The 12,735-nt window shown below is 41.3% G+C and overlaps 3 protein-coding genes across 5 annotated transcripts; 2 read left to right on the forward strand and 1 right to left on the reverse strand.

The window, feature by feature from the left end:
* Positions 1–542: 542 nt before the first annotated feature.
* On the forward strand, positions 543–6,177 carry LOC103868097 (nuclear pore complex protein NUP98A). 3 transcript variants are annotated; one of them, XM_009146195.3, is made up of 14 exons: positions 543–685; positions 812–875; positions 1,299–1,375; positions 1,475–1,780; positions 1,927–2,571; positions 2,661–2,891; positions 2,997–3,670; positions 3,851–3,938; positions 4,015–4,075; positions 4,187–4,325; positions 4,500–4,616; positions 4,718–4,892; positions 5,207–5,248; positions 5,326–6,177. In XM_009146195.3, exons 3-14 carry the CDS (start codon positions 1,357–1,359, stop codon positions 5,973–5,975), a joined length of 3,147 nt encoding a protein of 1,048 aa, XP_009144443.2. In that variant the 5' UTR covers positions 543–685; positions 812–875; positions 1,299–1,356; the 3' UTR covers positions 5,976–6,177. The 3 variants fall into 3 exon arrangements, with proteins under 3 accessions (XP_009144443.2, XP_033132791.1, XP_018514480.2); XM_033276900.1 differs by having other exon boundaries at positions 5,341–6,177; XM_018658964.2 differs by having other exon boundaries at positions 589–875.
* LOC103868098 (exocyst complex component EXO84A) lies at positions 6,002–10,077 on the reverse strand. The gene is made up of 5 exons (XM_009146196.3): positions 9,376–10,077; positions 9,019–9,116; positions 7,911–8,946; positions 6,607–7,439; positions 6,002–6,529 (listed from the first exon to the last, which is right to left on the reverse strand). Exons 1-5 carry the CDS (start codon positions 9,532–9,534, stop codon positions 6,385–6,387), a joined length of 2,271 nt encoding a protein of 756 aa, XP_009144444.1. The 5' UTR covers positions 9,535–10,077; the 3' UTR covers positions 6,002–6,384.
* Positions 10,078–10,410: 333 nt separating this feature from the next.
* Positions 10,411–12,694, forward strand: LOC103868099 (dnaJ homolog subfamily B member 1). The gene is made up of 2 exons (XM_018658974.2): positions 10,411–11,249; positions 12,048–12,694. The coding sequence occupies exons 1-2, from the start codon at positions 10,639–10,641 to the stop codon at positions 12,484–12,486; spliced, it is 1,050 nt and encodes a 349-aa protein (XP_018514490.1). The 5' UTR covers positions 10,411–10,638; the 3' UTR covers positions 12,487–12,694.
* Positions 12,695–12,735: the final 41 nt, after the last annotated feature.

The following is a 12,735-nucleotide window of genomic DNA, read 5'->3' on the forward strand; positions in this document are numbered from 1 at the left end:
ATATCACCAATCAAAAAATATAATAACATTTAGGTTTAGGCTTTAGTGATTATTGTTTAAAGTTTAGTGTTAAGGTTTGAGATTAGTTTATAAATGTTTTATAAATATCTAAAAAAATTAGCTTAGTGTTATTGTATCACAAATTTAGAGTATTTGTGTAAAATAATTATTCATTAATGGTAAATTTGAAAAATAGTATCAAACTTGTGTTATAAATGAAAAATTTCCCGCGAAAAAGTTAGACTTAATTGTCACACTAAAACATCATTATACAAAAAAATACAAACAAAAATTGCATGTACAAAATATAAGCTTTGAATGGTGACCATCGTCCCATCCCGCCCCGCAGTTAACAGTAACAAAAATCTCTACATATACTATATATCTATATATTTTGTAACTGTCAGAACTACATCGCAGTTGAACCACTTGTTCCGCACTATTCAAACCGCAGTCACACCATTCGAAACGATAAACAAGATTATACTAAATTGTTGTATAAAATAAAATAAAAATTTAATATATATGTATATATATAAATAAATAAATAATTTCATTTCTCGTATATTGCCCCCTAATTAGAGTCGGAAGCAGGTAGAAAGAAGTCTCGCGCTTTCGATTCCGAGACGAGATTGCTCCTTTACTTCGTCGCGTTTCAGATTAACCTCCTCCTCGTCGTTTCCAGGTTCGATTCCATCTTAACATTTTCTGCTCCACGTTTGATTCGACGCCGCCGAACTTATTCGTTTCCCTCTCTCTCTCTCCCTTATCGGCGATTCCACTCCCGCAACCCTAATTTCTTCCCACGCAGGGCAAAGTTCGTCAATCAAAGCTCCCGCTCCTAGCTTCCTTCAGAATCGTTTGATATCGTTGAGGTATATTCGATTGATCGAAGTCTCTGTGACCTCGTTGTTTCGTGAAGCTTTACATTTCGATTACTTCCAAGTTTGATTTGATTGCTGGCTTTCTCGTTGTATTCTGGATTTCGTTTTGGCATAGTCAGTTTCTGAGTTGTTAGAGGTTCGTCATCTCTCAATCATAGCAGCTTATTAGTATTTTTAATTGTTCCCCAGCTGATTGGTGTGTAATGTGTAGCTTGATCCTTAGGGGTCTTTGTGTACTCTCTGTGATATCTTCGTTAACCTAACGTAATCTGTTGGCTTCGTATCATGGTCATGGGATGTTGTCATCTACAATCATTATGGATGCTATTTTAAACTTGATTTTGAGGATTTGGTGTTTGCTTATGTGCTTTAGTTATACTGTTCTCGTTTCCTAATAGTTTTTTCTCTTACCAGCTACGAGATAGTATAATTTGTTTTGGCTGGGCCCTGCGTTGTGAACCTACAGAGGAAGATGTTTGGATCATCTAATCGTAAGTCAAACTTACTTGTTGGTTTCTCTAGCCTTCTATCTCGTTATGATCTTTTTTTTAAAAAATTTTAATGCTATTTATTTTTTGTTGTTATTATAGCTTTTGGACAGTCATCTGGTACTGGTAGCAGCCCGTTTGGGACCCAATCTTTGTTTGGTCAGACCAGCAACACAAGCAGTAATAATCCCTTTGCTCCAGCTCCGGCAACACCGTTTGGAACATCTTCACCTTTTGGTGCACAGACAGGGAGTTCAATCTTTGGTGGCACTTCAACCGGTGTGTTTGGTGCACCTCAAGCCTCCTCTCCGTTCGGCTCTACCACAACTTTTGGAGCTTCTTCATCACCTGCATTTGGGAGTTCTACTCCGGCCTTTGGAGCTTCCCCAGCACCTTCACCTTTTGGTGGTACGCACCTTTTGGGTTCTCTTTCTGCTGTTTTTTAGATATTGGCTCCCAATTTCTTTAGTACATGGTTTCGTTAGTCGTTAGTCCATGTTTTCAGTTTTACATTTCCTTTTGGGGACTAAGTTATTTATTTGTGCTTCTTTCAGGGTCTTCTGGTTTTGGGCAGGGATTTTCAACGCCTCAGTCAAATCCTTTTGGAAGCACAGCGCAGCAATCTCAACCTGCATTTGGAAACAGCACTTTTGGTTCATCCACACCTTTTGGTGCCACGAGCACGCCTGCCTTCGGTGCATCAAGCACGCCTTCCTTCGGCGCTACAAGCACACCCTCGTTTGGTGCATCGAGCACGCCTGCCTTTGGTGCCACAAGCACGCCTGCCTTCGGCACCTCTAACCAGCCTTCTTTTGGCGCCACAAACACACCTGCATTTGGAGCTTCACCGACTCCAGCCTTTGGTAGCACTGGCAACACGTTTGGGAACACTGGCTTTGGTTCTGGAGGTGCTTTTGGAGCTTCTAGCACCCCCGCTTTTGGTGCATCAAGCACACCTGCTTTTGGTGCATCAAGCACTCCTGCTTTTGGTGCAGCAGGCGCTCCTTCCTTTGGTGCATCAAGTACTCCTGCCTTTGGTGCATCAAGTTCTCCTGCCTTTGGAGCATCCAGTACTCCTACTTTTGGTGCATCAAATACCTCATCGTTCAGTTTTGGATCCTCCCCAGCTTTTGGCCAGTCCACAGCAGCGTTTGGCAGCACCGCATTTGGCTCTACACCATCTCCCTTTGGAGCCCAAGGTTCTCCCTTTAGCATGTCCAAACTAATTGTTGTGTTAGTCATTTGAATAAAGGATGAAGAAAGTATGTTTGCATGATTTGTTTTGCAGGTGCGCAGGCTTCAACCCCAACATTTGGTAGTTCTGGTTTTGGTCAATCACCTTTCGGTGGTGGTCAACAACAAGGGGGCAGTCGAGCCGTGCCTTATGCACCGACAGTTGAGGCAGATACAGCCAGTGGTACGCCTGCTGGAAAGTTGGAATCTATTTCTGCCATGCCGGCATACAAAGATAAAAGCCATGAGGAGCTAAGGTGGGAAGACTACCAGCGGGGAGATAAAGGTACATAGTACACTTGATCAAACGAATCTGGTATTACATCTGCTTAACGCGATATTCTAGTACTTTTTCTAACAAGTGTGGATTCTCTATATCTTCAATTTTCAGGTGGACCACGTCCTGCCGGTCAGTCTCCTGGAAATACCGGATTTGGTATATCAGCTGCTCAGCCAAATCCTTTTGCTCCATCACCGGCGTTTGGTCAGACACCAGCAAATCCAACAAACCCCTTTTCGAGCTCAACATCTACCAACCCCTTTGCCCCTCAAACCCCAGCAATTGCCAGTTCGGGTTTTGGAGCGGCTACTTCAACTTTTGGTTCCTCGCCCTTTGGTGTAACATCTTCATCCAATCTTTTTGGGTCAACCCCAGCAGCTACCACATCCGTTTTTGGATCATCCTCCGCTTTTGGAACGACGACATCATCACCGTTATTTGGTTCGTCAAGCACTCCTGGATTTGGCTCTTCTCCATCAATATTTGGTTCAGCTTCAGGTCAGGGCGCAACTTCAGCATTTGGAAACACTCAGTCAGCTAGTCTGTTTAGCTCAAACCCCTCGATGCCGACTGGTTCTGCATTTGGGCAGACTGGTTCTGCATTTGGACAGACTGGTTCTGCATTTGGACAGACTGGTTCTGCTTTTGGACAGTTCGGACAGAGTAGTGCTCCTGCATTCGGCCAAACTAACATGTTCAATAAGCCTTCTACTGGGTTTGGCAACATGTTTTCAAGTTCTTCAACACTAACCACGTCTAGCAGCTCTCCATTTGGACAAACAACGGTGATTTTTTTGTTTACGTATTCGTTTTCAATCCCAAGCACTTAGTTATTTTTCTTATTTCCTTTGGTGATGTCTGATCTCTTCACAGTTAGTAGTTTTTTTACTTCTCTTCATTGACACCGCACCTGCACTTCCCATTTGATCTAATTGAGGCCTTCTAATCTTTGATTATTTCTGTAGCCTGCTGGTATGACACCTTTTCAATCATCTCAGCCAGGCCAAGCGTCAAATGGTTTTGGTTTCAACAACTTCGGCCAAACACCAGCAGGTACCTCTGTCGACCAAGTCACTAACGTTATCCTCTTATTACTAGATGCTAACTCGTGTATATTCATGGTCTAAAGCTAATGCAACTGGGACTGCCGGTGGAATGGGATTTTTTGGTCAAGGCAACTTCGGACAAACGTATGGTATTTCTGACATTAGTCCTTGCAAGACTTCTGTGTCTTTGCTCTTTCTGGTTTCGTTTTGTTTTGCTCCATTGGAGCTTCAGTTTGTTTTTTTTTTTTTTGACAGGCCTGCTCCGCCAAGCTCTGTTGTTTTGCAGCCGGTTGCTGTTACAAATCCATTTGGAACACTTCCTGCTATGCCTCAGATTTCAATAAATCAAAGTGGAAACTCAGCTTCGATTCAATATGGAATCTCCAGCTTGCCTGTAAGCCTACACTTCCTTCTGCAACACCCACATAGTTCATTTTTCTTGCAACTCTTTCCTGAATATAATCAAATAGCATATTTTCATCTTCATACCTCTAACATATCTGTATTTCCTCCTTGTTCATCATATTCATTTTTCCTCTTTGTTCATATTGTTTCTTTTTCCTTTCAGGTTGTTGACAAACCTGTTTCTGTTAGAGTATCATCTCTCCTGACTTCTCGACACCTTTTACAAAGGCGGGTGAGATTGCCAGCGAGAAAGTACCGCCCTGACGACAATGGTCCTAAGGCATGCTTCTGTCTTATGGAATTTTGTTCACACTATATTTACTCGAATCTTAATTTTTGGTGCTGAGTTTCGTTCTTCGTGTTTAAATGTTAATTTTGTAGGTTCCATTTTTCACTGATGACGAGGAGACCCCCTCAAGTACACCAAAGGCGGATGCTCTTTTCATTCCAAGGGAGAACCCTAGAGCTCTAGTTATACGCCCAGCTCAACAGTGGTCTTCAAGGGGCAAATCAACAGTTCCAAAGGAGCGTCCGACTGCTCCAGTACATGAAAATGGTAAACTTCCTTTTCTCTATTCCTTTGCTTTAGTGTAACTTCAAGTTCTGCTTTAAGTTTTCAATATTGAGAAAGCTTTTTGAGACTCTTTTTCAGATTATTCCCATAGAGTTCATATCTTAGACGAACACTTTCTAGTTATAACTATAATGTCTACTCCTTTACACTCTCTCATAAGAGCACGTTTTCTTGTTAATGCGTTGTTACTCTTTTGAAACTTCCTTGCTCTGCGTGTGAGTAGAAGTATTTACACGAAAAGGGTACTGAGTTCAATGACTCCTGGCCCTTTTGACAATGTTATCCATAAATTTCAGGGAAGAGTCCAGACATAGCTACTGATGCCGCAAACCATGACAGTAAGTATATATGCATTTGTAAACATTTTGCCATGTTTGGACCATTCTCTGACTGACTTGTGGAACATTATTCACAGAAAATGGTAAAAGAGAAATTGGCTCTGCTGAAGAAAGCACTCATCCATCAGCCAATGGAAATCAGAAATCAAACGGCACAACAAGCACAGATCATGCTGCGGAGAAAGATCGTCCCTACAGAACACTAGGCGGAAACAGAGCCGGGGAAGCCGCAACAGATATCGAGGCGCTAATGCCAAAGCTGCGTCAATCCGATTATTTCACCGAGCCACGAATCCCAGAACTAGCGGCTAAAGAAAGAGCAGATCCTGGTTATTGCAGTCGAGTTAAAGACTTCGTGGTGGGACGCCACGGTTACGGGAGCATAAAGTTTATGGGAGAGACGGATGTTCGTAGACTAGACTTGGAATCTCTGGTTCAGTTCAACAACCGGGAAGTGATTGTCTACCTAGACGAGAGCAAGAAACCGGCGGTTGGGGAAGGGCTGAACAAACCGGCGGAGGTAACGTTGCTTAACATCAAATGCGTTGATAAGAAGACGGGGAAACAGTTTACTGAAGGAGAGAGAGTGGAGAAGTATAAGATGATGCTTAAGAGGAAAGCAGAGGCACAAGGAGCTGAGTTTGTGTCGTTTGATCCCGTGAAGGGCGAGTGGAAGTTTCGCGTCGATCATTTTAGCTCCTATAAGCTCGACGATGATGAAGCTTAATGTCTCATCTCAGTGTTTGTTGTACGTTTCTATACCTTTCTTTTCTCACAACTTTCTCTTGTTTACTTATAACCTTCTTTTGTTTTGACATTGTGAATGGTATCTGTTACTAAATGCGAAACGTGTTTTCTTTTGTTTTTGTTATCTGTTACATATTCACATAGCTTGTTAATCTACCGTTAGAGAGGTCATTTGCTCACTATATAATGTCATTTTACAGTCGATTGGACTCATGATCATTCATTTACATGTTCTTTTAGCATGTAGTATGAGACGCTGGCAAGTAATGATGAGCTACTATATTCAACTAGCGATAACAACATTACAATCAGTTTTTGCATTTGATTATAAAATAATTAAATTTTAAAGAAAGTGTAACTCCAATAAATGGTTCAAATTATTAGATTCCTCAGTTACTAGTGTAAGATTTAGCAGAGGAAACAGAAGGGCTAGTGACGTCACGTTCTCCGTGGCCGCCGAAGTTGCCTTTTCCGGTTAACATCTTTATCGCTATCTGAGCTACCTCCGCAAACCACTCTTCTTCCGGCAACGTTCTGTTTCATCATCATACCATTAGTTAGAAACAATCATTTTAATCACGAGTTTATGTTTAAAACATAATAATACGTACGTGTAAGGGTCGAGTCCAGTGGCTGAGACAGCTTCGATGGCACGAGCTATAATATTCTTAATAACTTGGTGAAGGTTTCTCGACAAGTACCTCCCTTGCGAGGAAAATATCATTACAAACTCCATATCCAGATAAAACTGCTGAAGACCAAGCGGTCCCAACGGTTTATCTCCCGTCTCCATCTCCTCCCAAAAGCTCTGATCATCAGAGATCCAAAGAATCACCGTCTCCGTCAGCCTCATCAGCAAGATCGTCGCGAACCTCTCTCTCCCAACGAACATATCACTCACAATCGTCGATATCCTCGTCAGCTTCGCAAAGAGCTCCTGAAAGATCGGGGAAGGGAACCACTCAGGCTCTTCGGTGGTCTCGTCCATGAGAATGTATATCTCAGAGCTGAGACGGACTTCTCCTTCTTCGGTGAAGATGAGTTCGAGTGCATGTTGTCTACAAAAGCTGTCTCGTAATCTATCGACCGATCTTTGAAGCTTTTTCTTCCACTCTCTTTGCTCGGGCCTGTTCTGTCTATCCGAGGAAGCTCCTCTACGTGGAGTGGACTGGTTCGTGCTTCCTTGTGGTAAGATTCTTGAAGCGGAACGTGGGATTAGCTCGTCTGCTAAGAGAAGTGCGTTGACTAACAAAGCTGTTTGTTGAGACTCGGTTTCGGCTATTCTAACTATTCTGTGAACCGGATTCTCTTCGTTTTCAGCTGAACCGGGTAACGCATTGATCAAGAGGTCCACGTATGCGTTAAACACTTGTAAAACACCGTCTAGTGCAATACCATCTAGCTGTAAGGCTTCATCTAGCGGTCCAGCATCCTCCAGAAACTCCTAAATACACACAGACAATAAGTTCATAGAAAGACTGTGTCTGAAGAAATATAAAGACTGTCTGAAAACAATGTTCAAAAAATCGATAAATGGTAACTAGGCATTGTATAGATGATTAGCAACTAGACGGATTATTCAGGATTTAGGTAGAGACTAGCCGTTAACGAATTATTGATTTATTTTTAATGTATTTTACATATATATATTAGATATTTTGTTTTTTTGTTTAATTATAAAATTATTTTGCTGAATTAAAAAAATTATATATACAAAAGAAAATAATTAGACAATTTTTTGGATTTGTGCTAATATTATTGTTTAATGTAACATATTTAAACTGATGTATAAAGGTCTAACCCGATTTAAATAGTGTAAATCGAGTTTTAAGAAAATCGTTTCGGCTATAATCACGCGGGATAAGCGCCACCTAAACCCATATTTATAACATTGTGTGGAAGTAATGTTGAGTACCTGAACCATGGAGTTGAATCTTTGAGCGCTTATAGAGAGCTTAAGATGAGGTGCAGTAGGAGTACTCGATGAGGCGCGTGAGCCTGTTGGTGTGTAAGCCAGTGACCAATCATCTGAAGCAGCTAAAGCAGCACTGCTTTGTTCAATTCTCTTGAGGTTTCCAGTGAGTGCTTGCTCAACGCCCGGTCTAAAGTGTTTCAACAAAACAGGAGAAAGAGCTAAGCCGCGAGACTCTAATGAAGAGCAGTGGGATGCACAGAGCTGGATGCACTCTGCGGTTACTCTCAAGCTTCCCGCAGCAGCAGATGAAGCTAAGGTATGTCTTTTGAGTAAAAGAGCGAAAGACTCTGCTTGTTTAACTGCCCATGTGACAAGCTCTGACGAATAGGAAGGATCCTCTCCAACAACTGCTAGAGAGTCGCTTGCAGCTTGAGCAATCGTTGAGAAAACAAGCTGAGAGAGAGCAGCGGCGAAGGCAACACCGTATGAAGTGTTGGAGCCTCTTAAACTTTGAATGTTGGCTTGTAGACGTCTCTCGTAAGACTTGAGAAGCAGCGTGTGAGCACGAGAGCCGTCGCCTAGTTTCTTGAGAGACAAGACAGCTGATCTAAGCTCCCCTCCTCTTGTAGAAGGCTGGCCTATAGCTTCAGCTAACTGATCAGCTAACTCCTGTCTCTTTGCTTTGATCTCATTGTTGAGAGAAAGAAGAGTGCTGGGGCTGAGAGTGCGCTGCTCCTGTGCCTCCATGGCCACACGACGTCCTTCTTCTAGTGCAGCCATGGATTCATCAACTCTCTTCTCAGCTAAGAGAACTTCAAGCCTGTCAAAGAACTCAACAACCCATGTCTCTCTTTTAGAGAGCTGTTTGCTATCCATGTTGTATAGGTCTTGGTCTGTTAAGTCATCAGCGTCGTCGGCACATAAGGAACTAATGTGAACGCCGTCAGCTAAGCCGTGGACAAGAGCTGCTTGAGCAGAGAGAAGGTTTCTCATTGAAAGAAGCTGTCCTTCAAGAGCTGATATCTCCTTAGATGTCCTGAAAAATCAAGAATTATTTGTAACGTAAGTAGCAAGCAACAAGAACTGTGCCCTAAAATGATTGACGCACCGTATAAAGGCAGCATAGTTTGCGTAGACACTCTTACGCATCTCTTCCGCAGAAGCTTTCTTTAGTTCAACGAGGTAAGAAGTCAAATGTTTCGTCTCCTGCAAGCAAACACATATTCAGACACTTGGAGGGCTAAGCTAACCACAGATTCAGACACAAACTGAACCATGTGATGTCATAAAAGATCAAATGTAATAAAAACATTGATTCAGCATCAGAAACATCTCTCTCACCACCAAAGTGAATTACATTAACTAATATGGACTCTTGTTAATTGTATATTAGGTCATAATAATTATCCAAACTAATGAGAATCCTTTAGCTTGTGGTACAAGAAACAGATAAAAACAAAAATACCTTTTCGTTCATATGTTGGCATTTGGAGGTGACATAAGCCTCGGGATCGAACGTGGAGCCCTTGAAAACCTTAAGACGATCACTTAGTGTCAGATTGGCTTCGAGTTCTTCGGAGCCGCCGATGCTCGACGACATTGATCCTCTTGTTCTCGCTTCCATTTTCTGCGACCTAATCAAAAGAACCAGAAGGATTGAAAAATACCAAGAAGGTTGGCCTTGAGGAGGAGGAGAATGATATGTTTGTTGTTAGGATTGCGAAGGAGAAGGAGGCAAATTTGGATCCAGGAGACGAGAGTCCATTGACTCGGGAAAGCGCGTAGGGATCACCGTGATGCGTTATCGCTTCCACGTCCTTGGCATTAACATAATGAATGGTTTGGCCGGAGTTACGTAAGAATATGCTTAATTATTATTTGGATCCTTATTTTTTTTTAAATTTTCCTCATTTTATGCAAATCAGTTGTTAATTAGATTTAAAACTTTTGTAATAATAATATTCCAAATTTTTATAAGTATGATTTTAATTTTTATAAGAGAAATATATTAAAAGTATAACTTTATAAGTGTATAATATTAATAATATCTGGGAGTTGACTGATACCATCATCATTAGTATCAAGTTATTTATGATTGATTATACTAGTAAATTGATTGATTGATTCCTTACGAGCTGGAAAGTTAAGAAACAAAAAATACAAAACTGCAAGATTAGCTCCACCAATCGGTTTGTGGAAGTATGAAATTGGTTTTACTAGGATGTAAGTTTATGTTCCATCTAAACTTAGAATCTCTATTGTCTTGGTTTGGTCCGGTTTGATTATTGTTTGGTTTTTCGTTTGTCGGCCAGAAAAGGTAATAAATAATTATTAGTATAAAAACAAATATAGTAATAATTGCTCTCTGGTTTAACTATTTGTACTAAACCATGAATGTTTGCTTCTATTTTTAGTTGTCCGAATATTTAACTTCCTTTTAATCCCTCTAGAGTAATATTCTCTCTAATTAAAAACAGAAAGTAGCTGATCATCTTCTTACCATATTCATAAATCACCAGCAAGTTAAAGATAAGCCGACTGTAAAAAACGCCACGTGGCTCCATTAAAAAGACAATATTTTCTCATTCTCACCTCCGTCACATGTTCTTCTTCTAACCTTACACGCACTCCACTCTTTGTTCTGTTCTTCTCAAACTCTCTCAACCTACACGATCTCGATTTGATCTGTCTCTTTGACTTTTTCTTTCTTTCTTTCAGATTACGATCAATGGGTGTTGATTACTACAATGTCCTGAAGGTGAGCAAAAACGCTAACGACGATGATCTCAAGAAGTCTTACCGGCGTCTCGCCATGAAGTACCACCCCGACAAGAACCCCACGAGCAAGAAAGAGGCCGAGGCCAAGTTCAAGCAGATCTCCGAAGCTTACGACGTCCTCAGCGATCCTCGCAGACGTCAGATCTACGATCAGCACGGCGAAGAAGGGCTAAAGTCTTCAGATTTGCCTTCCGCGGCGGAGACGGCGTCGTCGGCGGCGGCGGCGGCGAAGCAGAGGAGTTACTCGTCGCGTCGTGACGACTCCGAGTTTCGGTATTATCCGCGTGATGCTGAAGATATCTTCGCGGAGTTCTTTGGAACGTCGAGGGATAGCTTTGCCGGCGGTGGTACTAGCGGTGTCGGCGGCGGCGGGAGGAGGTTTAAAAGTGCTGAAGCAGGAGGTCAGGCGAATAAGAAGACGTCGCCGGCGAACAAGAAGGCGGCGCCGGCGAATAGGAAGGCGGCGGATATAGAGAGCGCGTTGCCTTGCACGTTGGAGGAGCTGTACAAAGGTGGGAAGAAGAAGATGCGAATCTCTCGCCTTGTTCCTGATGAGTTCGGGTTAGTTTTACTCTGTTATTGATCTTGTGGTGGATAGTGTTCTAAAAATCAGTTTAGACTGTAGTTTAGGCGTAAAGGAAATTTAAAAATGGGTTTAGGTGTCCAAAAACTGAATCTAGACGTCTGTTTAATCAATAATCTTTTATAAAGCATTTGATTTTCTGGTGGAAGTGTTCTTAAAATCGGTTTAGACTGCAAATAGGTCTTAACGGAATTTAAAAATCGGTTTAAGCGTCCTTTAATCAATAATCTCTTATAAAGCGTTTGATCTTCTGTTAAAAGTGTTCTTAAAATCGGTTTAGACTGCAAATAGGTCTTAAACGAATTTAAAAATTGGTTTAGGCATTTGTTTAATTAATAATCTCTTATAAAGCATTTGATCTTGTTGATGAAGTGTTCTAAAATTCGGTTTAGACAGCTAATTAGGTCTAAATGAAATTCAAATATTGGTTTAGGCGTCTGTGTAATCAATAATCTCTTATAAAGCATTTGATCTTGTGGTGGAAGTGTTCTAAAATTCGGTTTAGACGGCAAATATCGGTTTAGGCGTCTATGTAATCAATAATCTCTTATAAAGCATTTGATCTTGTGGTGGAAGTGTTCTAAAATTCGGTTTAAACCGCAAACTAGGTCTCAACAATTCCAAAACTTGGTTTAGGCGTCTAAAAACTAGATTTAGGCGTTGGTTAAATCAATAATTTCTTATAAAGCTTTATGTTACCGAGTAACAATTTCTTGAACATTGTGGAACAGTATGAGCTTTAGTTATTGTCCTTTCTGATGATGTTTTTATTACAGGAAGCCAAAGACGGTGCAAGAGATCTTGAAGATAGATATTAAACCAGGTTGGAAGAAAGGAACAAAGATAACATTCCCTGAGAAAGGCAACCAAGAGCCTGGTGTCACTCCTGCTGATCTCACATTCGTCGTAGACGAGAAGCCTCATCCGGTTTACACAAGAGACGGTAACGATCTGATTTTTGAGAAGAAAGTCTCTTTGATAGATGCTTTAACCGGAGTCACCGTTAGCTTAACGACTCTTGACGGGAGGAATTTGACTATACCGGTTTTGGATATTGTTAAACCGGCTCATGAGATTGTAATCCCAAACGAAGGAATGCCAACTAAAGAGCCTTTGAAAAGAGGAGACTTAAGAGTCAGGTTTGAGGTCTTGTTCCCTTCGAGGCTTACATCGGAGCAGAAGAGTGACCTCAAGAGAGTTCTTGGTGGAAGCTGATGAGCTGAATGTTTTAGTAAGCTCTTGATCATGTTTAACAACGGGTTCAGTGTACATATATTTGATCATTCTCTTTTTCTTTTTTAACTTTGGTGTTATGAGAGAAATTCTGAATAAATGAGGTTGTTCCATTGTGACTGTGAGTATCAGACATTTAATAATGGCTGTCACGGACAGAACAGATCGTTTTTAAGTAGAACTTGGGCTATTTGACTCGACTCTGTGTGACTGTGAGTATCAGACATTTAA

The sequence above is a fragment of the Brassica rapa genome, chromosome A08 (assembly GCF_000309985.2).
Source record: "Brassica rapa cultivar Chiifu-401-42 chromosome A08, CAAS_Brap_v3.01, whole genome shotgun sequence".
NCBI classification, from domain to species: Eukaryota; Viridiplantae; Streptophyta; class Magnoliopsida; order Brassicales; family Brassicaceae; genus Brassica; species Brassica rapa.

Coding starts and splice junctions, on each gene's coding strand:
- LOC103868097 (XM_009146195.3), top strand. Junction 3,671..3,850: donor CTCCATTTGGACAAACAACG/GTGATTTTTTTG, acceptor TTATTTCTGTAG/CCTGCTGGTATGACACCTTT. Junction 4,893..5,206: donor TGCTCCAGTACATGAAAATG/GTAAACTTCCTT, acceptor CATAAATTTCAG/GGAAGAGTCCAGACATAGCT.
- LOC103868098 (XM_009146196.3), bottom strand. CDS start 9,534: ATGGAAGCGAGAACAAGAGGATCAATGTCGTCGAGCATCGGCGGCTCC. Junction 8,947..9,018: donor AACTATGCTGCCTTTATACG/GTGCGTCAATCA, acceptor TTGATTTTTCAG/GACATCTAAGGAGATATCAG. Junction 7,440..7,910: donor GATTCAACTCCATGGTTCAG/GTACTCAACATT, acceptor GTGTGTATTTAG/GAGTTTCTGGAGGATGCTGG.
- LOC103868099 (XM_018658974.2), top strand. CDS start 10,639: ATGGGTGTTGATTACTACAATGTCCTGAAGGTGAGCAAAAACGCTAAC. Junction 11,250..12,047: donor CTTGTTCCTGATGAGTTCGG/GTTAGTTTTACT, acceptor TTTTTATTACAG/GAAGCCAAAGACGGTGCAAG.